At 33.3% G+C, this 23,850-nt stretch overlaps 2 protein-coding genes and 1 long non-coding RNA gene across 11 annotated transcripts in view; 1 reads left to right on the top strand and 2 right to left on the bottom strand.

Moving 5' to 3' along the window:
* The window catches only part of LOC130630176 (tetratricopeptide repeat protein 39B-like), a 123,689-nt gene extending 113,141 nt beyond the window's left edge, over positions 1 to 10,548 (bottom strand). Inside the window, exons 1-2 of one of the 5 annotated variants that reach the window (XM_057443575.1) lie at positions 6,806 to 10,548; positions 4,385 to 4,460 (exon numbers count right to left, since the gene is read on the bottom strand). In XM_057443575.1, coding sequence (XP_057299558.1) covers positions 4,385 to 4,460; positions 6,806 to 6,909 — 180 coding nt within the window. In that variant the 5' untranslated portion in view covers positions 6,910 to 10,548. The remainder of the gene's footprint in view (positions 1 to 4,384; positions 4,461 to 6,805) is intronic. The other 4 variants (XM_057443572.1, XM_057443571.1, XM_057443574.1 and 1 more) reach the window with 4 other exon arrangements.
* Positions 10,549 to 10,599: 51 nt separating this feature from the next.
* LOC130630175 (uncharacterized) lies at positions 10,600 to 23,163 on the top strand. 5 transcript variants are annotated; one of them, XM_057443569.1, is made up of 12 exons: positions 10,600 to 11,536; positions 11,733 to 11,804; positions 15,375 to 15,428; positions 15,742 to 15,819; positions 15,897 to 15,977; positions 16,055 to 16,132; positions 16,211 to 16,288; positions 16,523 to 16,600; positions 16,674 to 16,742; positions 16,870 to 16,970; positions 17,050 to 17,196; positions 17,286 to 23,163. In XM_057443569.1, the coding sequence occupies exons 2-12, from the start codon at positions 11,779 to 11,781 to the stop codon at positions 18,923 to 18,925; spliced, it is 2,430 nt and encodes an 809-aa protein (XP_057299552.1). In that variant the 5' UTR covers positions 10,600 to 11,536; positions 11,733 to 11,778; the 3' UTR covers positions 18,926 to 23,163. The 5 variants fall into 5 exon arrangements, 4 of the variants coding, with proteins under 4 accessions (XP_057299552.1, XP_057299551.1, XP_057299550.1 ...); XR_008982041.1 differs by lacking the exon at positions 10,600 to 11,536 and having other exon boundaries at positions 11,555 to 11,804; positions 17,286 to 20,360; positions 20,466 to 23,163; XM_057443568.1 differs by lacking the exons at positions 10,600 to 11,536; positions 16,211 to 16,288 and adding an exon at positions 16,367 to 16,444 and having other exon boundaries at positions 11,555 to 11,804.
* On the bottom strand, positions 13,263 to 14,924 carry LOC130630178 (uncharacterized). Its single transcript, XR_008982042.1, has 2 exons — positions 13,716 to 14,924; positions 13,263 to 13,471 (listed from the first exon to the last, which is right to left on the bottom strand). It is a non-coding gene; the product is annotated as an uncharacterized LOC130630178 (long non-coding RNA).
* Positions 23,164 to 23,850: the final 687 nt, after the last annotated feature.

The raw sequence follows: 23,850 nt of genomic DNA, 5'->3' as shown, positions 1-23,850 counted from the left end.
AAGAACATCAAAGCACGTGATTACTCAAAATACAACAAAGAAGATCTCGCAACGTGCCATGGGAGAATTGTTTAACTGTCACCGACTTAAACCAAGCATGGAACTTATTCAAATACTACTTATCAACCGCAATCAATAAACATGCGCCACTTAAAGAAAAAACTGTACGTGGAAAATCCAACCCCTGGATAACCAGAGAAATCAGAAACTTAATGAATACGCGAGATTATCATCATCGCCGTTTTAAACGATCAAATTCTACCGGAGGTTGGGAAAGTTATAAATCTTACCGAAACTCTGTAACCAATCGCATTCATGTTGCAAAGGCAAACCACGTTCGTGCTGTTCTGAAAGAATTTTCAGCAAATCCAAGAGATTTCTGGAAACAAATTAAGTCGTGCTACCCTACTAAAGATTCGTCAAGTCCGAGCAAAACATTCGTAATCAATGGAACAGTGACATTCAATATTCGATCAATTGCAAACAATTTTTGCTCTTTTTTCACCAAAGTTGGTTCAAGTCTCATGAAACCATCAATAACCAACTTTACTTGGAAACTGTTCAACATACGTAACTCATGATTAATAAAAGGAATGTATCATTTAAATTCCAACCAGTGACAATTAATCAGGTGAATAGAGTACTAAAATCGGTTAAAACGGCTAAAGCTGCTGTTATTGACACTATCCTCGGTAGGATAATTAAAGACATCTCAAACGAACTAGCTGCACCTGTCATGTTCTTGATAAACAAGAGTTTGGAAACTGGTACATTTCCAACCTGTGAAAAATCTGCAAAAATAACACCATTGTATAAATCTGGCGATCGCTCAAACATAGATAACTACCGACCCATTCCCGTACTAAATGTGTTGTCTAAAGTCATCGAACGAATCGTCTACGACCAGCTAGCTGATTATTTAGAAAATCAAGATCTATTGAGTGAGCACATGGTTTTCGACGAAAAAGATCTACACGTGAAGCGGTTAAATCACTTGTTGACGATATAAGATACAATATGGATAAAAGTAAGACAACCGGAGCTCTATTCATGGATTTGAGAAAGGCCTTTGATACCGTAAACCATGGCTGCCTTCTCCAGAAACTGCCTTATTATGGTATTACTAGCACTGAAATTGATTGATTAGGCAGTTATCTTTTTAATCGAAGTCAAACTGTTTTCATTGATGGAGCATACTCAGATCCTGAAAATATGACGCATGGTGTACCCCAAGGTTCCATTCTGGGTCCATTGCTATTTATTCTTCTTATCAATGACTTACCGTGCCAATTGAAACACTGTCGAGTATTGATGTATGCTGATGACACAGTCATATATTCATCAAGCAAGTCGTTGGATGAAATTGAATATTGTATAAATTTGGATGCAAATATCATTCACGATTGGATGAAGGAAAATTGCCTAATTCTTAATCCAAAAAAAGGCAAAACAGAATTTGTCGTCTTTGCGTCCCGAAAACCACAAGCCTCTGTCAATATTGTGATCGATCAAAATGATATAAACCAACCAGATTATTACGAATACCTTGGGATTCAACTGGATACTCACCTTAACATGAACCATCACCTTAAAAAAACATACAAGCGTATAACCTCACGCATCAAACTTTTATATAAATTACATTACAAAATTTCTCCAAATGTTGCTGAAACCATCTCTAACTCAATGATCCATCCACTGTTCTTTTACTGCTACGACATATTTGGTGGAATGAATAAAACATGGATTGGAAAATTTGAGTCCTTGCTGAGAAGAGCTAAGCACATCATCAAAACCCGCAAGAATTGGTCAACATTCGTCACTCAAAGAAAACAGAAAGTAGCAATTGATGTGTTCAAAGCCGTTAACGATATTACTGTTGAAAGCAATTACAAATTGGTTAGCCATTCGATTAACACCAGAGGAAATAGATCTAAATTAGTCTTACCTATCATCAAGACGGAAGCTGGTCGGAAGCTTACGTATTATCAAGGAGCTTTAGTTTTTAATAGTCTCCCCTCTAATATCAGGGAAGAAAAGAGTATGATAAATTTTAAAAAGTTTTTGAAACAAAGTGAGTTCTAGGTCTATTACCTTAGCTTGATTAATTTTTTGCTGAGATACCCTGTAGCTACAAGGCTTTGTGAATTTTAGAATCCTATTTTTCAAATTCGACTTTGGCAACTTACCTTAGCTTGATCCTATACGTTACAGGGTGTCTCGGAGATACGCTATTGTTTCTCTGATTTCTAATGTTGTGAAGTTTGAATCCTAAACTCAAATTTTTTCTAATTCCCATTTTTGCTAATTTTTCTGTTCATAGTCTGCTATTTGATTCTTATTTTATTTTCTTTCTTTCTTTCCAACATTCTCATAATTTTATATATATTATTTAAAAACAAAAAACAATTTTTGGCTCTTTGTTTACTTTGTTTATTTTTGTTTTAACAGGTCACTCGTTCATAACAGTGCAGATATATTATATCATACTGAAGATGTAAACCTGTATAAATATGATTAATAATAATAATAATAATAAAAGAAAGTCAAATTATAGTATCCTAGTTCTGAAATCAAAAGTGTGTGAAACCTGAGTTTTAAATACTGCTAAAATACCATTGTTGTCCCACTTGGAAAAAATAGATGGGACAATACATCCCTCACAATAGGTCAACTATTATTTTAAAATCATTGTTAGTGAAATCCTACTTATTGTTATTTTTACAAATGTTGTTTGAAGAATAAGTTACACTTAATTACTGGAAGTATATATATGCCAATATATCACCAATTTAGACAAACAGCTAGCTATTAAAATTAAGCAACTAAGGTCTACAGATACATGCTATTATCCTATATTATTGTTAAATGTTAATAATTACCTAGATTGTATGACAAATTTGATGAAGTAAATAATGAAAGTAAACGAACTATATGTACATTACTTTAAGCTCTAAACAGCAGACTACCTGATCCAAACAATTTTAACCTGTCATTTTGTCCAGCGAAGGGGCCAGGCATTAGGGATTCATGTCTACGTCGTTCTTTTAACTAAGTCAGCAGTCAGTGAATTAGCTAAGATGGTCAGGCTGGCTATGAATAGGCTTGCTCGTGGATTAGAAGGACTAGAACTATTCAATAATTCTGAGATCTAAACAAATGGAAATGTCCGACCAAGACGGAAATCTATTGGAAGTTTTGTCCAAATAACACACATTTAAAATTTAATCTGAACGAAGTTTTTTTAAAAAACCCAATACTTAATGACCTCGCTTTATTTACGTGCTTTATTTTTTTCTCTCAACAACGATTTTCTCACTCACTCTAAAACAAGATTCTGGAAATCAATTTTTCTGTTATGTTGATTGTTATTCTAATCTATTTATATCTTTTCAATCACATTGAGCATATTGAAATGATTTGCTTCTGGTAATAGTATGGCAGGTATCAATTTTAGGTGTTACTGACATGTACATATTTCACAACCTAGTACCCAGGACTAAATTGATAAATGCTGTTAGAAATAGTAAAATATGTTAAAATTAAGTTTGAATGATATTTTTCTTTCTTTCCTTTTTTTCTATTCGTTACTTTCAAACAACAGGTGGCCACAAAAAATGTAAAAAAAATTAAAAAATACAATTAATAAGGCACATAAAACTTTGTCCTCTCCATTACTGTTAATCATTATATTATACACATTATGATTGGTAAGATGAAAATGGATAATAAAATTATAAAACATGAGAAAGGAATCTTCGGTACATCGTTGTTGCGGACAATCTGTAATAATCATTATTTTGTTTCTTTTTATGTCCAGAAAACGTTATGTATAAAAGATGTAAAATCAATTTTTTATAAGTGGCATCTCTTGCTTTTTTGTTATTAATTTATTTATTTTTCAATTTTTGCTTCCTTAGATCTCTTTAAATTAAAAGAATTAACAAATTTATAAAAATATGTATTTTTAACTACGCAGTTTTCTTTGTACATGAAAAAGATTTAAGTTAACGATAAGGGTTGCAAAGCCATCTTAAATTATTCTCTAACTTCATATTTCGCTGTTTTGTAATTACAATAATTTCAGAAAGCTATCACACACATAAGAAAACAAAAATTTGCACATGCGATCAATCCCACGTGTAAACAAATCTGCGCGTGTGTGGGGGCTTGTGAGTGAGTACGCCTTTCACGAAATGGTCTGGATATAGATCTGAGCATAAGCTGCCTCCAGTTCATACTCGCCTAGAGTAAACACTTTAGAAATTCAACTCATAAAAATTACAACATAATAATCGCAACTAAACCAATATGGTTTGGAAGTTTTTGGAATACTTTGATCTGCTGCAGAATTTTGGCAATAACAAACACACTATAAATATACCTGTTCATAGGTTAGAAGTGCTTGTAAATATGATATTGTTGCCTTTGAAATTGTGTGATACATACAGCTTTCATCCCTGAATGTAAACCAGATCAGTTAGTACCTTACATTTGTTAAAGGTCCTTATCTATTAAAGTTTTTCAGCCTTTTCACCTATCTACAGTACTCTAAGATACAGTACAGGAATCAGGCCCTAACATCCTGGTCAGCGTAATCATTGTCGACACGCACGATCTACGATGCTGTCGCAATTTTTAAGCACTATAAACATTAGACCATGAACAATATATTGCGATCTTAACAACATTACTGCATGGTGACCACAGAAAATTAAATTGTAAATTCCAGGACATTCTTGGACAAATTTTTGATATTTCAGGACAATTTCAGGAGAAATTGTTAACCTTAAAATCACAAGCCTTGACACAATGAAAACTAGAAGTATTTGTGGACCACTGGAAGCCAAATATGTTGTGCTGCACAGCATTTTACAAACCTTGTTTTTAACTAACCCTGTCACCCTTGTGGCCCGTACAGCGGTTCTCTGTGTCCCTGATGTGCAGGCCTTGAATTTTGCCCAAATATTTCCAAAGAAGGTGATTCATTTTCCCATTTGAAAAATATAATTGATTTCATGCTAGAATCCAATAAAAATAAATTAGCCTTAGTTAGAGAAGTAGCGATGAATAGAGGGTATTGAAGCTTCATCCATGGTTCCTGGGGAACATAAAAGATCATGTGACATTTTGTGGATGACAAAAAAATACACTAAAATAATTAGTAACAAAAGGACCATGTTTCAAAAGATTGTTTAGTAGTTTTCTTGCTTTGTTACCTTGAAGCAGCAACGTCAAAAATTATCATTTTTCTTTCTGGGAATATAGCCAATTTATTTTTGAGGTTACAGTGAGTGTATAACTGGACTAACTTTACCTCACCAAGATCTACAATATTTTTCTCTCACTAATGTTTCTCACTAATGTGCTTTCGCTCTAAAACTCAATACAATATTTTACTCCTCGTCTGGAGGATTAGTTTTCGCAGGTATTAAATTTTGAGGAGTTAGCACTATATTCATATTTTTAGAAAACAATTCATTGAAAAATAATCTTATGGTCCTCCAGTAAATTAGGTCTAGAGCATATTGTACTTAAAGTAGTTTTTTTATCATTTTGGCCTTGTAAACAAACTTCTTACCATGTGGGAAAGTATTTTAACCATTATGATTGGTTTGGAACAAATATTATACGAAAAAAATGTTGAAGTTGATGGCTACACAATGCGAACTTCATTTTCAGGCACATGTAAAAGAAAAACATTGTGACCTTTCATTTATCTCAACAAAATTGCAATGCTATGATGTTAATTCTGGGAAATTTCAGAACTAAAAGAAAAACTTAATGGAAAAAAAAATTAAAAATCAATTTTTTTTCACCCAAAGCTAAAAAGAGGAAGTTCTGGAAGCTTACTTAAAATATATTGGTCTCTAAGAACTTAGAATCTTAACAACATTGCATTCATTGACTATGGGATACCTATAAAAAATTATTAAAAAATTATGATCAATGATGTAAAATAAAGAGGTTTAAGAAACCTCTAGCTAAAAAGTTTTAACTACTACTTGAGAAAATCCTTTCTGTAACATTTGTAAAAAGATTTAAATATTTGGAATTGCAAACATAATTACTTTCCAGGACAATTCCAGGACATCTTCAATTTTTTGTCAAATTCCAGGATTTTCCAGGAACTTCCAGGACAAGTTAATTTTCCCAGGATTTTCCAGGAACTTCCAGGACAAGTTAATTTTCCCAGGATTTTTCAGGACCGTAGTCACCATGTATTATTGTTACCTTTGTGACCTTCACGATCTTTATAATTTTGTTCATTTTTAGTAAATTAATAAAAACAAAAGCAGTTAGCAAAATAGATAAAGAAACAAATATATAAAAAATTATTTTAAGTAAGAAGAATGTTTGTTGTCGGAAATTTAAACTTTAATCGCCTACCGTTTAAAAAAGGCAGTAAACAAATGAAACAACTTTTTAACCATTAAAATTAACATTATAAAAATACAAAATATTGCATTGCGTTCAACTATCGCTCAAAAAGTTTTGAAGATTTATTTCTCTTTTGATAATTTTGACGACCCATATTTTAAAATTCACAAAGTTGGCTTTACAAGTTATAGATCATTAGAATGTATCATGAACATTAAGATTCAACATGAACATTGTGAACTATTGTGATTATCACAATTTTAAAATAATAGCATGACGCACACTCACAATGTTAGGTGTCTTGATTCCAGTACTGTATCTTTATAAGTAACCAATATAATCCCTATTTACTGAAAAATGTTTGCGTGGGGCACTAATATTAGACTGGAAAAGATGAATTATGTAAACAAGGAAGATTACTTACAATGGTTCTAGAAAACTTTCAGCTTCAAAAAATTTGTTGCACATGCACAGTGCCAGGGCTTTTTCTGCATTTTCGATACTTTTAGAAAGTGTTAAAGATCCCATGTCTTTGAAAGCCTTTTTTTTTTTTATTTTCTAAAATATTATGGAACTATGATTAATTGCATAGAAAATTAGTCACACAGATGCAATAAATAGAGCAAGGAAGTCAGCACACATATACTTTTGTAAGAACTGAAACATTTGAAATAAATGTTGCTAATGCTGTTGTTTTGTTATAGTAGCATAGAATAAATATACAAGACAGGTGAAGCCTTTCTTATACAGCATAAAGGCATAATTTATTTAACAATGGTAGCAGAACACTGAAGACTTTACTGAAATCCAACAAAAAATCTGTTGGCAAGAATGAATGGCATACAAATCCACCATTAGAAACTGAAGTGCCTAGGAACAACATAACACTGAGCCTGACTTTACTACTTCTAACTCCTATCCACTACGAAAAGTGAATGCTTTAACGAATCTGTATCTCTTATAATAATACAGAGACTGTGTCTGTTTGTAACAGGCAAAGTGGATATCGTCATTTTCCTTTGAGTTCACCGAAAGACTTATGTCTAATATGTTAGATTTTCTGATGTTACAGTGCGACGTCAATAACACTACTTTAACGTCAATATCCTATTTTAAATTAATGAAGCCATTACATTGCACCTAAAACTTAGAGGTCAAATAACTTGGAAACGAAGTGGTGACGTCAATGATTTTTCACCGCGTAGGTAACTAGTGAGCACCTAGGACCAATTTGGGTAATTTTCCAAAACCTGGTTTCCCAATCCGTTTTGGAATAGATGGGCTGATGACGTCATCAAAAAACCTTTAAACCCCATCTCTGCAACCGTTTGTCAAAAGTACATGATCCTATACATTTTCTTGATCATCGTTTCAAGGTCTATGATGAAGGTAACAGGATATAAATTTATGAAAAAAAATTTTCGCGTTTTTGTACCACACTCTACATGGTTCTAGATTTATTTTTTTTGTATTTGTTTGTCTGTGTAACCTAGCGTTTCCCTAGGCCTGTCCCTCCAACATATACTCAGATATAGTTAAAGCTTACCTCCCGAGAAAAATTAGGTTGACCTAAATTGGCTCATATTCATACGTGATTTACGAATATAAAGTTTATTTTCCTTAATTCGCACTTATAAGTTAATAATGCCTATTCAAAGATTCAAAAATTCACCTCCGACACGAGGTAAAACATCCGCAATGCTGTTTTATAAATTTCTTCACCTTGAGTGCTCTGACGTCACCTGTTAGTAGATCGTAAATCATCTTCCGCATTGGAATTATTTACTCAAACTTTACTAGTGAAATTCATTGGTAATGAGTATGTTTACCCCCGTGAAAATATCAGGAAACTTTGAAAATGAATACTAACTTCGGTTGAGAAATCATCATTCAATTGCAATACAATGCAAAAAAAAAAAAAGAGCGACAGGGAAAATGTTGTAGAATTTCAATTTGAGCAGGCGAAATACTAGACCAAGCACTGACTTGGATTTCAGATGGGAGAGCTGTGATGAGGATACTATTCAAGAAGAAGTCGCTTCACGTGTTGCTGTTGCTGTAAGGACGTGGTGCAAGTGTGGAAAGTGTAAGATAATGACGAGCGAAGCGGAGTGTCGTTGCTATTGTGAGTTAGAATCCGCAAATATTTTTAATTTGATCAGTGAGTTTTGATATGTAAACGTATTCGAATTAGATAATAGCGCATGAGTTCGATGAATGACGATAAAAATGAAAAAATCTACTAACCTTTTTGTTTTTTTCTTTCTAAAGTCAAAGAACTCGGAAGTAAAATGAGCTTCGCAGATCTTAAAATTCTTTGGAAGTGTATCCTCTCTCCTGATCAGTTTGATCCATATAGTTCGTTGTTTTGGATCTTTGGGAAAGTTGAAAAAAATACACCTTGTTTCTTTTGGTGGTTAAGACAACTAGGTAAGTGGGCAAGAAGCCATATTACTATTTAAAAAAAGGATTTGTCCTTATTCATCAACGTGTTGAACTTTTTTTTACAAATCACATCACATCACATCCGCAAAGTTTCGCCTCTCATCCCGGGGGTCCGAATGTGAGCATCTAACTAGTGACGTCAGGCGCATAATTATACTCTTAAATGCTCACTTGCAAAATGGCGAACAAGTGAGGTGAAGGCTTAAAAACATGAGGTAAACATTGTCTGGTTTCTTGAATACAATAGTGATTTTAACAAAATAAACGTTAAATTGTTTTTTCTGAAGATGTTATGAATCGATTTAGGTCAACTTGATTTTTCTCAGGAGGTAAGCTTTAACATATAGTATATATAAAAATGAATTAATATTTCTAGGCTTTATATATTTACTGGATACTTGTAACTGTAGATTGTTGGTAAAAAATATATTATTATTATTATTATTAACGGGCCATTGCTGATGTCAGCAAAATTTTTAAACCCTTATATGTCTTTAGTCGTTCGTAGAAAAGATATGATCCTATACATTATTTCGATCAGCGTTTCAACCTCTACATGTTACAGGCAACAAATAAACTAAATTTTGGCAATTTTTTTTTTCAGCAAAACGTCTTAAACAACCAACTTTTTCAATGTTCTATTGCCTAAGTGGATTTTTGCACGGGTCTTTATCAACTAGTATATATATGTAGACCAAAAATAAAGGTATATAATTGGGACAGACTTGATGCATAGGAATTTGAGTTTAGATCTAACAGTGTGAATCAGATTGGAAGGGGGTTATTAATATACCCAGTCTATTCGCAAGGTTTGGAAAGGCATTAACTCTATTATTTCTGTCAAGTCTACAAACATTTCTCATCCTATCTCCCTTAATATAATAATAGTAATAATATCTATTATGATGTGGCCTCTAAATGGAGTGGCTGATACTAACAGCATAGTTGACATGTTATTGAAATTATACACTCTATCCATATACTAGAACATAGTGGATTATTCCAGAACATTTACACATGCATAAACATGACATCATGCATGTATTATGAACATCATTTTGAACTTTCTTGAAACTTCTATAGCTTGTTTACTAGTACTTTCTAGCATGTTCCATATATAAACTATAAGCTGATTGTAAACTTTTACAGTTGTTCATTTTTCAAGTTAGAAATATATTAAAGCATAAAGAAATATTATTCAACAGATGCAGCATGTCTTTGCTGCTTCTCGTGCTCTACCTTTTAATAGATAGTTAGACAGAGAGACAGAGAGACAGACAGACAGACAGACAGACAGACAGACAGAAGTCGCCGGCGTCATCGACGTAGACGAAGTCTAGAAGACTGAATGATTATCAAAGGTATCAAAGGTGAGGTAAAGCCTGTTTCCTTTTTTCTGTCTCCAACTGATCTTAATGAAGTGGCGTCAGTATAGCTAGCTAAGCTAATTATAATAGAACCAAATAGTTGCTCAGTATGTCACCTCTCAGGGGCTCTAGTATAGTAGATAATGGAGAGAGAGATAGAGCACTATTGGATACTCAAGAATACTAGCTTCGTTACGTGCAGAAACATCTTGTTCATCGAAAAACTAACCTAATAACAACAACTCTAGCTACAACCCTGGTCATAAATTTTGGGGAAAATGACAATATCATTTTTTACCCCCTCTCCCCCACTTCAATGTTGTGGTTTGTATTTGGTTTATTTTTATTATCAAAGTTTGCCAGGGATACAACTCAACATTAAAATTGGGGGATGGGGGATAGTGGCATATGAATTTTTCAAAATTCCCATAATATTTTGGCCAGGGTTGTCTGAGAATTTTCCTATGTCCATAGCATTGAAAATTCTAAGAGGAGGGTCCCGATAAGCCGCAAAAGGCGAGTTCGGGCGACTTTTCGAATTAAATTGGCGGTTGTCCTCCGAAACCGCCTGCACTTTCCCGAACTCGCCCGGAGCATTCCCGAAATGCAATTCGTTGTACCATGCGGACGACAGTTTGAAGAAGGCGCTTGAAGAGAAAAGCAGGGGCGGATTTAGACTTCGGCCACTTCGGCACTCGCCTAAGGAGAAATTTTGCCAATGAGAAAATCATGTGTATCTAAATATAGAAATTGATTTAAAGCAACGCATAATTTTTATTATAAGCGTTTAATAAAATTCCTTTGCGCCCAGGATCCGAGGTAATATTCTTATCTCCACTCAGGAGTGTTTGCCGAGGCTCGACTCTCCTTCGATGTGCTTTGCCGAAGTACTATGGTTCTTACGGTAGTCGAACTACATTTTGCCGCATTTCGCTGACTTTGTTTCTCTCGATTCCTTTGTTTTCTGCCGTAAAAACAGTCGACTTCGGCGGCTGCCTATGGCACTCCAGTCACATTAATACAGTTATCTTAAGATAACAAATGTTATCTTAAGATAACTCTATTAATGTGACTTTGGAATGCGTGCATATTCACATTAATGTTCTGATTGTAAGATAACTCGAGTAATCTTAAGATAACAAATTATCAGAGAAAATATTGTAAGATTTCTTGATCATGGTAACATTAACGACTTTTCTACCTTTGATGTTAGCGCTATCTTAAGTTAACTAAAGTTATCTTAAGATAACTAAAGTTATCTTAAGATTACGAGAAAACTGGAGATTACTCAAGAACTATGCGAAACAAAAACGCGTTTTAAACTTAAACACGCGGGAAGTACGGTATGTTGCCCAGCTTGGTTAATTTCTAGAGAATTAACGATTACCTGGTACATATGTCCAGACCTTAACAAGGAACCTCGTGGCTTTGTAGTAAGCACGTGCAAAACAAGACAAAAACAGTAACAAGTAAATAAAAGTACTGCCTATGCTGCTCGTTAGTTATTTTTTAAAATATGTCTTCCTTTTTTATGAACAGTTCGTCCGACGAAATCGTGCTTCCTGCTTTATCTGATACATCTGCTATGATAGATAGGTTAATGAATTTGGAGTAAGTTGTTTCTAATTTTTTTATTAACTTCATTGATGTAGCTAAGCTAGCTAGCTAGCTATATACCTAGCTAAAGCTGTTTCTTGGAAACATTCTCATCGAATTGCCTTAAAAAGCTAGCTGAGACACGTTTTGACTTTGAGCCATAGTGTCAAGTATGTCCAACAAGAACTTTAAATGTCCATAAAAGCAACTTATTTTTTTGTGTGAGGTAGCTAAAGCTTAAATTGAATGTGTTTGGAAACATGCCAAACTTTTTTTTGTCAAAAAGAGTTGATTTCATGTCAAGTTGTATTGAATTTTGATTTTGTAGAAGAACTTCATTTTTTTTTTGATGAATCTTACCTATTATTATTTATTTATTATTTACCCAGGATAGCGTCTTCAGTCCCTATTGGTACTGCTATCAATGAGGGTTGTGCGAAGGGGGTGCTAAGGCATTTAAAGCTTCCATTTGAGCAACGTCGTGCGAGATATCAATCTTATTCTCAGCGATAAGTTGAAAGAATAGATTCACACTTTTAGTCTCTAGTATAACTTAAATAGATAGATGTGCATATTTTACATGGGTAGCCTCACTAATATTGAGGGATATATTATTTCCAGGAGGGGCCATGGCTTAGATGAAGAGTCCTAGAGTATTTAATGCTCGTTTTGAGCTACGCAGACCCAATTAGGGCCCGCGCCACAGCTGTTTCGAAGCGGACAAAAATGCTACGAAAAAATAATTCGATTTACCCTCTCAGTTAAAATAGGATATCTCAAGAACAAAATAAGATTTTTATATTCTGTAAAAAGAATAATAATCTTAGATAAATTGTCCATATTATTAAAAGAAATTTTTTTTTGGACACCTGTCCGAAATTGGTAAATTTAGGCCAAAATGTCTAAAAATGACTTAAAAATTATCATTTAGATAAATGTCTTCCACAAAATTTCTGGAATAAAGTTAAAAAAACATGTTTTTTATGGTCCACAGGTTAGGTTAAATATCTGGAATGAAAATTACTTAATTTTATTACTGTCCGAAATTGTCCAAAGGGTTATATTTGGGCCAAATGTGAGAACTATGTGAAAAACGGCCTTAAGAGCCTTAATATATGCTTAAAGTTTATTTATTAACTGAATAAAAAACATTGCTTTGGATTCTAAGACCATTAAGGATGATGTAGATGAAATATTAGTCTGTCCGAAATTGTCCAAAGGGTTATTTTTGGGCCAAATGTGTGAAATATGTGAAAAACAGCCTATGGAGCCTTAATGTATGCTTAAAGTTTGTTTATTAACTAAATAAAAAACATTACTTTGGATTCTGAGGCCATTAAAGATGATGTAGATGAAATATTAAACTGTCCGAAATTGTCCAAAGGGTCACTTTTGGTCCTAAGGTTTTTCGGGCCAAATATGTGACATCTATATATTAAATAAAACATCATTCAGAGTCGACGGTTTCAACATTTTAGTTTATCATGCTAGAAGAAAATACCTCAAGTTGTGCATAAATATTTTATTTATTATATATATACAAAGCAATCATTTTGTGTTTCTTTATAAACTGTATAAAATAGCACCCAATCTTGTGTTAAAGCCAAGATTAGCTAGCTAGGTAGCTAAAAACATCTTTGATTTTAACAATTTCATCTTGAGAAAGCCCACCAAAGTCTTAACTAAATAAAAAAAAGAAGTATTAAGTTACTTAGCTACAAAATGCAAAACTGTAGGACCAAAAAATAGCTACTCTTTACAGAAAAATATAAAACAGGAGAAGCAAGATTAAAAAAGATAACAATTATCCACGCTTAAAGTTTTACAAGCTGTAAAACAATTTCTTAAACTTAAGGGTGCTCTAATAGCACAAAAATAATAATAAAATCCCTGCAAAATAAAGTAGTTTCCTGTTTTGTCCCTTACCTCGTGCTCTGCCAAACTTTAGCTAGCTAAAAAATTGCAAAGACACCGTTGTCTCGCTTATTCCAACATTTTCGAAAAATTCCGGTTTCGAACCAGGATTCCCGGGTCGAGCAATCAAGTCCAAGGTAAACACCACGCCGCCGTAATTTTTTTGAGAAAAACCATACCTAACAAAACATTAAATGGCATCGCTATGACTCTCTTAGAAGTTTAGATAATTATTTAATTAGACAGAAAAGGGATCACACTACATCAAATCGCCGTGCACCACTTTGGCAACTTTTTCTCCTCTTTTTTAGCGCCTAAAGAAGACTTTAACTTAAAATTTAAGTAGTTTATAGTTTGCGAGACGAACGGTGCACGGTACCGGCCAATAGAACCATGTTTCCAGGCCCCCCATACCAATTTTCAAGTCCGTAGCTAGTAGCGCGGCGTTGCCACGAGGTTGGAAAGATGGTATACTTTCGCCAAAAATAATGTTTTTTTTAATTTTGTGTGTTTTATTCGACGAAATAACTCGAAATCCATAACACAAATGTATAACATATTTATATATTAAAAAAGAAGAAAAGTAGGTCGTTTTAATACTTTTTATTTCAGTAAAATTAAAACAATACAAAAAAAGTTTCAAAAACTTAAAAAATGATAAAAATACAAAATTTCAAAAAAAATTGTGGAAGCCATTTTAATTTTGTCCGCGGTTTGACCGTAGCGAAACAGCTGTGGCGCTCTACTACACAATTCCCTGCAACATCCAACGGCCCACACATGGAGCCATCTCCCCAATTTCCCTCACATGGCTTGGGTTAATCCGGGGCTATGATAACGTTCACTCGCCCATGTTGAATCGCCGTCAAGAGGAATCGAACCCCGGTCTCCTGCACAGAGTACGAGAGCTATAACCACTAATCTGCAGCACCACTTGGCAGGAGTTTGGACCAAAGCCCTTTTGCACTGGAAGTGAGCACTTTACCACAATCCCACCAGTCATGACTTGTGATTCTCTTAGTACATGTTTTTTTTTATAAGAAACCTGGCCTAGTTTTAAAAGTTTCTTATTTGTAGGCTGAAATTCCATGTTTTAGTTCCAAAAGTTTCTTATTTAGTTTCTTAATTTTCCCAGTGAAATAAGGGTTTCTTATATCAAATAAATGGCTAGCTCTAAAAGTTTCTTTAATTTTTGGACTAGTTGGTTTTAAAATAAAAAATAAAGCATTTTTCATTTCAAAGTCTCAAAGTGATGATTGTAACACATCTTCAATTAATTGTAAGAATTAGTTAGAAACAAGTTTCTTACTTAAGAAATAGACATAGAATGTAGCAGTAAAAGTTTCTTAATTTTTGAAGATTCTACATGTAGGTTTCTTATAAACTTGTTTCTTATAAAAAAAAATGTGTATTTGTTTTTTCTTGACTCGAAAAAAGGAAAAATATTTACCATGTGTGTTGATGTTCTTCTGTTTTCTGTGTGTTTAACCATTCTAATAAAGTTATACCCATCAACAATATATATGTTCCAATATATTCTTTATCTTTATTATATTTTGTGCATGTTCAGATCCTAAATGTGTTGCAAGCTTCTGGCAAGGATGTTTTATTAAAAAGCACCTTATGTTTGCCAACTGCTAACATTAGTTGATATGTTTTTATTTCTTATAGTCCTGTTGTGTCAACGTCTGAGACTACACTGATGTTTCCACCCATGATACCAAGGTAATAATTTATTTTATATCTTTTATGAGCTTTTTAAGACGTCAGGCATATGCAATTAAATTGTTGTATTACACCCATGCTTAGTATATCTTAGTACAACAAAAATATTTATTCTGGTTTAATTTGATGCCAAAAAGTTATTTGGAATTTATTCATAAACAACAGAGATTTTTGCAAGTCCTTACCATCCCCTGCAGTTATGTCTGTCAGTTAATGTTTCTTTTTTTGCATTGCATTGTGCGAGTGGACATAGTGAATGCTGTATTAGGTTATGACAGCTTGTGTAAAGCATTAGTTATGCATTTTCTTACAGGAGAACTACAGAAACAACAACATCAAGATATGTACCATATTCCAGAGTTACATCAATTTCATCAGTTGGCTCGGCTAGGTGGTTATATTGATTTAGACTTGTAGCATGCTAGATTTGTAAAATGTGGCAATTTATACCACTTACATTCGTTTTAGACAACCTATAAGATCAAACACAAGCACAAGATTCGTACAATCTTCAGCATTCACAACTAATTCATCTGTTGTTTTACCTAGGTAATTATAATATTTTAGCCTTAAATATGTAAGGTTTGTAAAGTGTGGCAATTTTTTACCACTTACATTTGTTTTAGACAACCTACAAGGTCAAGTATATCAAGATCTGTACAATCTTCAACAGTTACAACCAATTCATCTGTTGGTTTACCTAGGTAATTATAATATTGTGGGCTCACAACATGCAAAGTTTGTGAAATGTGGCAGCTTTTTACCACTTACATTTGTTTTAGACAACCTACAAGGTCAAGTATATCAAGATCTGTACAATCTTCAACAGTTACAACCAATTCATCTGTTGTTCTACCTAGGTAATTATAATATTGTAGGCTCACAACATGCAAAGTTTGTGAAATGTGGCAGCTTTTTACCACTTACATTTGTTTTAGACAACCTACAAGGTCAAGTATATCAAGATCTGTACAATCTTCAACAGTTACAACCAATTCATCTGTTGTTCTACCTAGGTAATTATAATATTGTAGGCTCACAACATGCAAAGTTTGTGAAATGTGGCAGCTTTTTACCACTTACATTTGTTTTAGACAACCTACAAGGTCAAGTATATCAAGATCTGTACAATCTTCAACAATTACAACCAATTCATCTGTTGTTTTACCTAGGTAATTATAATATTGTTAGCTCACAACAGGCTGTGTGCAAGTGTGGTTTATTAAAAATGTCTTTCTTTCTTAGACAAGCAATGGCAAGACACATCTCTTCACCTGCTACCACAACTTCTACTTCTCAATCTAGTTTAACCATGTAAGTGTCTTGTAATGATATATAAATGGCCTGCGAATGTTGTTAGGGAAAAACTTAAATTTCCACCTAAGTAACATATTTTTTAGGCTTATGCATTTGATTCAGACATTTTTATTTTTATAACAAGATTGGATAATATCTTACCACCAAATTTTGATGAATTGGTCGAAGTTGCAACTGCTGAAAGAGAAATTCAAAATTTAAGAAATTTTACATACCAGCACAAAAGTAATTTTTGTAAATTAACAAACATTTTTAGTGACTTATTCTAAATATCCAGAAGAATGTAAAATCCAATTTGTTTTAGGTACAAAGAGAAAAAGAACAGCAAAACCAGGTCCTGAAGTGTCATCAATCTATATTAAGTTATATCATCTTCCCTGCGCGTCTGCCAAACCAAAATATGGTAAAGGAAACAGCGACCTAGTAAAAAGACATTTTGACAGTGGATATGGTATTTTTTATTTTAATATTTTTTGTGTAATTAAATGCATATAGACACGTATTTGGAAACTTTACTACCTTCCTTTTTATTTGTTATAGGATTTGCCAGACCATGTTATGACATTGTTACAAGAAAAATTAAAAAGATGTCAATTAGTATTCACTTAAATGAAGAACAATTTGATGAATTGTTACACGAGCTGTTTCCTCATTTAGCACAAAATTATGGATTTTTTACACTTTCAACTGGTGGAGTGTACCGAAAGGCTAATATCACTAAGCCATCGGATATTAAAACCATAAAATACACGGGAACCCTTATTGTGGCCAATGCTAATGAGTTTCCAGAACATGGAGCCAGTACTATTGAAACTCGCACACTGCAGGAATCTTATAGGAGGTTCAATACCACTACACTGTCTTCTGATTATGCACTTCAACCTTTACAGTCTGTTTTGACTTATCGTGCAACTCAGCCTTCAACATCAGCTTTAACTACTAATGTTTCAAGGTCAACTGTTAGTACTAATGCAATCAGCCCAATACTTACAAGTCAAACTAATTTAAGGACTTCACAAGAACTTGAAACAGTTATTGCACCAAGGTTAAATGGTCCAATTCAAGAAAACCCTTTGTCTCAACTTTTACCAAGTTTTTCAAGAAATAACTTAAACCAATTTGAGGTTGACAGAAAAACTCTCCTACTCTCGCTGGATTCAGAACAACAGCTCTTAATAGACAGGTCTAACCTTGTTGCAGATGCATTTGAGCAATACCAAGATACTTCTATTTTAGACTGTAAAGTTTTCATAAAATTTTTGGATGAAGAAGGTCATGACCTTGATGGCTTGACTAAAGAATTTTTTTCCTCATTTTGGATAAAATTTTCAGAACAATACTTAAAAGGAGAAAATCAAAAGTATTTTACTGTTCAACCCGAACCTGTGCTAACAGATGCTCAGCTAAAGGCAGTTGGCATGATTCTTGTGCATGGCTTTTTGTTGACAGGATATTTGCCATTGATGATTAACAATAGTCAGTTGTTCATTATCTTGTCTGGCAAAGAACCATCATCTGAATCCATGGCAACATCATTCTTGTCTGTTATAGGTGAAACAAACAAACAGCTCATTTTAAAGGCAAAGCAAATGAGTTGCTATGATAACTCACTAGAGATGTCTCTGGTTAGACTACTCTTAATGTACGAAAGTACGTATTTACCTTCCCCCAGCACAATTGATAATTGTATCAAAAATATTTCTAAGTATATGATGGTTAAAAAGCCATACTTCGCATTGCAAAAGATGAGTTTAGGGTTAACGGGAGAAGTGAAAGAGTTCCTAACCAATTTAACTGAAGACCTCTTGTTGCAGTACCGTGAAAAATTGATTCCATCTGGTGCGGCTATTCTATCTAAGTTGTCACCACGATATAGTGATGATGACGATTTAAAATTACAGGAAGAAACTGTATTTGATTTTTTACACATGTATGTGGAAACCTTGGATTCCACTAAAGCTGGTCATTTCTTGAAGTTTGTGACTGGTTTTGAGGTGGTGTACGATACAATGTATGTCGATTTTAATGGAGAAGAAAGTTTGCATAAAATGATTCCTACTGCACACACATGCACCTCGATATTGCATTTATCAAGATTTTTTTTATGTTATGAAAGCTTTGTAGAGGCAATGGAACTTGCTTTAGGAAGCCAGATTAGCTGGGGGTTTTCTATGATTTAGCTGTATAGTTTAATTTGTTTTTAAAGTTTAATATTATTCAGTTATTTCACTAGAAAACTTTAACAGTACCAAAATAGTAGTACTCATTTGATTCTCCAAGCTCAACGAATAGTTAAATTCAGGGCTTATAGTACTAAAAGAGGTTTAATCTTTACCTATTTCAGACTTCTTTTTGTACATATTTTTAAAAGATTTTGTCTATTTTTTATAGTATATATATATATATATATATATATTTAAAAAGATCTTGTCTATTTTTTGTTGCATTTTGTATATATTTTTATAAAAAGATTTTGTTTTTTTTATTGCATTTTGTAAATTTTTTAAGAACGTATTTTTACAAACATTCTGTATATTTTTTATTGCAAAACATAATAATGTATTTGAATTTTTTTTTTTTTTTTTTGGTCAAGTCAACAGCTGATTTGAGAAATAGAGTTGCTTTATGTAAAATGTACTTTATTGTCAAAAAGTGAAGGTTTTCACAAAATTATGAAATAAAGTTATGAGAAATACCAACACATTAGTTTTAAAGAAAGATTTAGCACAAAATTTATTTAGTGTTAGATTGAAACAGCTTTTTCTGAAATACAATTTTATTCTCTAAGAATAAGGTTTTTGTATTAAAATTAGATGGTTACAATCTGCTTTTATTTTTTTAGATTATATTTAAGTATATACATTATGCAAAATCGTTTAGAGAGATCTGGGGTTGCATCTGTTCAAAATGTATTGGAATTTATTCATAATGGACTTCAACAGATAAAAAGGATTACAGATGATGAAAATATTACAGATGCTAATGCAAACGCAAGTCGAAAACACCTTGATGACATACAAAGAAATCTAACAAGATTAAATTCTGTCATTAGCAACGATGTATACTTGCAAATATCATCAGAAATAGAAGTTGTGAGACATAAAGTGGATTTAAAGAGCATACAAGGTAACAATTCAAAAGAAGTTGAAAAAATGCCCAGAAAAAAAATAACAAAAAAAAGGGCAATGCATTTTGTGACATTAAAAAGGAAAATGTTATCCATTTTTTGTCACTTGGTTTTACCGTAAAGTCAATTGCAGAGAAGGGACTACTTGGTGGAAAAGTGCATCCAAACACCTTGCATAACTTCATCCGTAACAACCATATACAGACACCAAGACAACATTACTCTGACATAACTGATGATGATTTGTCTTCAAAGTTGCATGATTTGTCTTCCCGATTTCCTAATTCTGGTGTTCAGGAAATGTTAGCTCTCTTGAGGTCTGAAGATCCCCCTGTCATTGTTCAGAGAAGAAGAGTTACAGAACTTCTGTCCAAAATTGATTCAGTTGGCACTGCCAGAAGATGGGCACAGACAATTTCTAGAAGAAAGTATAGTGTTCCGACTCCAAATTCACTTTGGCATATTGATACATGCCATGCGCTTATTATGTAAGTAACACTATTTTACAATTGTTTTATATTCTAATTAAAAATAAATGATACCCTTTTTTGAATTGCTTTAAAGTTAAATATAAATTTTTATACTTTTTACAGTTGGAACTTTGTAATTGATGGCTGCATTGATGGGTATTCAAGACTGATACCATATCTCACTATTAACACTGATAATCTAGCTACATCAGCTTTTAACGATTTCTTGACAGGTGCTCTTAATTATGGTATTCCAAGTCGTGTACGGGCAGATATAAAAAGAATCTCGCCGAAGTGTGGACTTTTGGACTCTTTTTAGTCGAAATTTACGGTGAAAGAAAGATTGATATTAGGGGATGGGTGCGTAGGAATAATTTACTCTTCCTATTGTTATTGCCTCGCGGTAGCCGGTCTGTTTAATGGGTTCGGCCAGCTTCGGCCAACTGCAATTCTGAAGTTCTTTCTGATCCAACATGTCTTCTGATGGGAGCTTGCGGGATCGGGTTGTGCTTGCTGTAAAAAGCAATGATATTTGCGAATGTAAAAGTCTTTATAAGATATTGAAAGATAAAATAACAGAGTTTCCTGATTTTGGAACATTAGATCATTGGAGAAAGATTGAGAAAAAGTTGTTAAGCAGAAATTTCAGTGTTGAACATTTTATTCCTGGGTATGCAAAAGAGAAAGCATTCGTCGCTTTGAGATAACTATCTATTTTTACTTTTGTTGATAATCCCTAAGGAATGTTTAAAAATAAATTAATTGTATTGTGGTGACAAAGCGCTATTAAGCTTTTAAACAATAAACAAAAGGGGGTTCACTACAATAAACAAAAAGTTTCTATTTGGGTCATCGAGACTATTTAATGACAATAATAGAGCCAGCTGTTATTCTTGTTGTAGATTTGCAGTAGAGTGAAGTGAACAAATTTTTTATGTTCACTTTTGTAGATCTGAAGCTTCTGGAAATTGTTTATACAGTTCAGCATTCTTGTGTTTGTGAAGTAACAATATGTTGGTGGACTTGCTACGACTTCTGGTATCGTTGGAACTTTTTCTCTTCCCAAATTTTTATTCCAATCATCCTCTATTTTCTTCCATCTTTCAAGAGCAGAGAGGTTCTTTCAGTTCTCTGAAAAATATTCTATTTTTCTGTGTTTCCCATGTTGCTTGTGACAGCAATAAAGAGGGGGAAGAGCTTATAAAAGAGGAAGCTGTCTTAAATTTAAATGACAAAAACTGGTCAAGTTTCCTTTGCCTTTTAGCTTTGTCCCCAGTTACAGGGAGAATTATATTCTCATATTACCCTGATATTGGAGAGGAAAAGTTTAAGGTTTGTATGAACCAAAAAATAATTCCCCGTAAGCATGTTTCAATGAAGGCTGATCTACACATAATGTTTTGTTATGAAGGCCTTATGTTATCTTCAAAATTTCAGTCCAACCATTTCGTGCCTCTCGTTCATTCTTCTTTAAAACGAAAGACTGATCAATCACTTAAATTATGTTTTCCTAAAAAAGTATTTACTGACGGTAATATGTGTGTAGGTGGTAAATTACAGACAAAACTTAATTTCTTAACAAAACCTATAGTTAAAACATATGAATCACCTGCTATAACTTCCAGTATTAGCACAATTTCCAAAAATTGTTCCACTGTTGATAGTACAGAACCTGAAATGGTTTATGTTTGTGAAAATGATGTTGGATCTTTTTGAAAAAAAGTTGCTAAATTAAAGGAAAGTGATATTCGTAAACTTATTACAAATTTATTCATTCCAGATAACACTTACAATTTCCCTGTCAGTAACAGGAAATTTCAGTATAAATGGCTTTCTGATTTTTCATGGCTGGCATATTCGCCTACTATGGATGGTGCATTTTGTCTTCCTTGTGTCCTATTTGGAGACAGATTTCCCAGTAAATCTTATAAGGTCACCAAACTTTTTTCTGAACCTCAAAAACATTGGCCAGATGCAGTACCTTCTTTTAAACGTCATTGTTCGTCTAAGCAGGGTTTACATGTAAATACTTCTCTTCTCTTCAATTCTTTTATTGATAATATGTCTGGGGCAAGGCCATCAATTGACACATTGATTGACCAAAATTTACAGAAAAGTATTAACGATAACAGGCAAAAACTGATTCCAATCATTGATACAATTATTTTGTGTGGGCGAATTGGCATAGCTTTGCGTGGCCACAGAGATGGTCCTGATTCACAACCAAAAATAGGGGAATACTCGCAAGGGGGGGCTGGAAATTTTCGTGAAATTTTAAACTTTAGGGTACGTGCAGGAGACAATGTATTAAAAGAACATTTACAATCTGCCAGTAAGAATGCTACATACATCTCGAAAAGATGTACTGGTTTTGACAATTGATCAATTTGACTCATTTCATGACAGATTCATTTTGTTCATGGTTGGTTATATTACCTGATGTGCAAGCTGGAAGAAAGAAGAAAGAAGATTTTGAATGAAGAAAGAAGATTTTTACTGGATTATTAATTTAATCCTCTAATCTTTAAAAAATGTTATTTTTGGATTTCATTTATCTGGATGTGAATCTGGAAGAAAGAAGAAATTTTGCTGGCTGGCTAATTTTAGCCTTAATTTTTCTGAAAACATTATTTGGCTTTTATTTATGAATTTTATGGTTGTTTTTTTTTCCAATAACATATAAGAAATGGACATGTGAAGGTCCTGTCTGCTGCATTTTTGAGTGCTGAAATAGATAAATAAGCTAAAGCTTCTGGGGCTTCGCCCCAGACCCCCAGCTGTTTTATCACGCGCAATTTTTGCTACGCAAAAATTTCGCGTGGGCTTCGCTTCGCAAATCCACCTAAGGAGAAAAAAATCCTGTATCCGCCCCTGAAAAGAGTTAATAAAGCTTATATATAAGTTATTCATCAAGTAAATTTTATTATTAACAGTTCTTTTAAGAACTTCGCTACAACATAGTAAGTTTATTCTAATTAAGATTTCGGATTATATCCGAGATCTTATCAAAATTGGCGGTCTTTTTCTTCTCCGTTTTCTTCGACCGATTTTTTAACGGATTGCCGTAACGTCACGACTTTCAAAGTCCAAATTGGCCCCGCGTCCTAGCTCTACGCCAGTCTGTGTGCGTATTTTATAATTCGTAAAATTGGGAATGAATAAAGACCGCGTTACGAATTTGATCAAACATATTGTAATAGACTGGTACTTTAATATTATTTAATGAGCTATGCTAGATGTTCCTTTAAATTTTCATTTCCAGTTATGTTTTTAACGAGGCGGATTTTGTTCAACTAAACTGAGCTCTAGGTTTTAAGGTACGAGTTTTTCTTTAAACCATGATATTTATTAACTAACTATTTTTATTTTTTTGCAATATAACACTAAAGGACGTAGACGTTAAACGTGGAAAGATAACAAAACATTAGTTGACATTACATAAACTAAAATATCGATTTAACAGTTCAATTTTCTCGGATAATTGCCAACTCATTTTTAATCAGCACGT

This window comes from Hydractinia symbiolongicarpus, chromosome 2 (assembly GCF_029227915.1).
Source record: "Hydractinia symbiolongicarpus strain clone_291-10 chromosome 2, HSymV2.1, whole genome shotgun sequence".
NCBI classification, from domain to species: Eukaryota; Metazoa; Cnidaria; class Hydrozoa; order Anthoathecata; family Hydractiniidae; genus Hydractinia; species Hydractinia symbiolongicarpus.
This window is presented reverse-complemented; position numbering and strand designations above follow the sequence as displayed.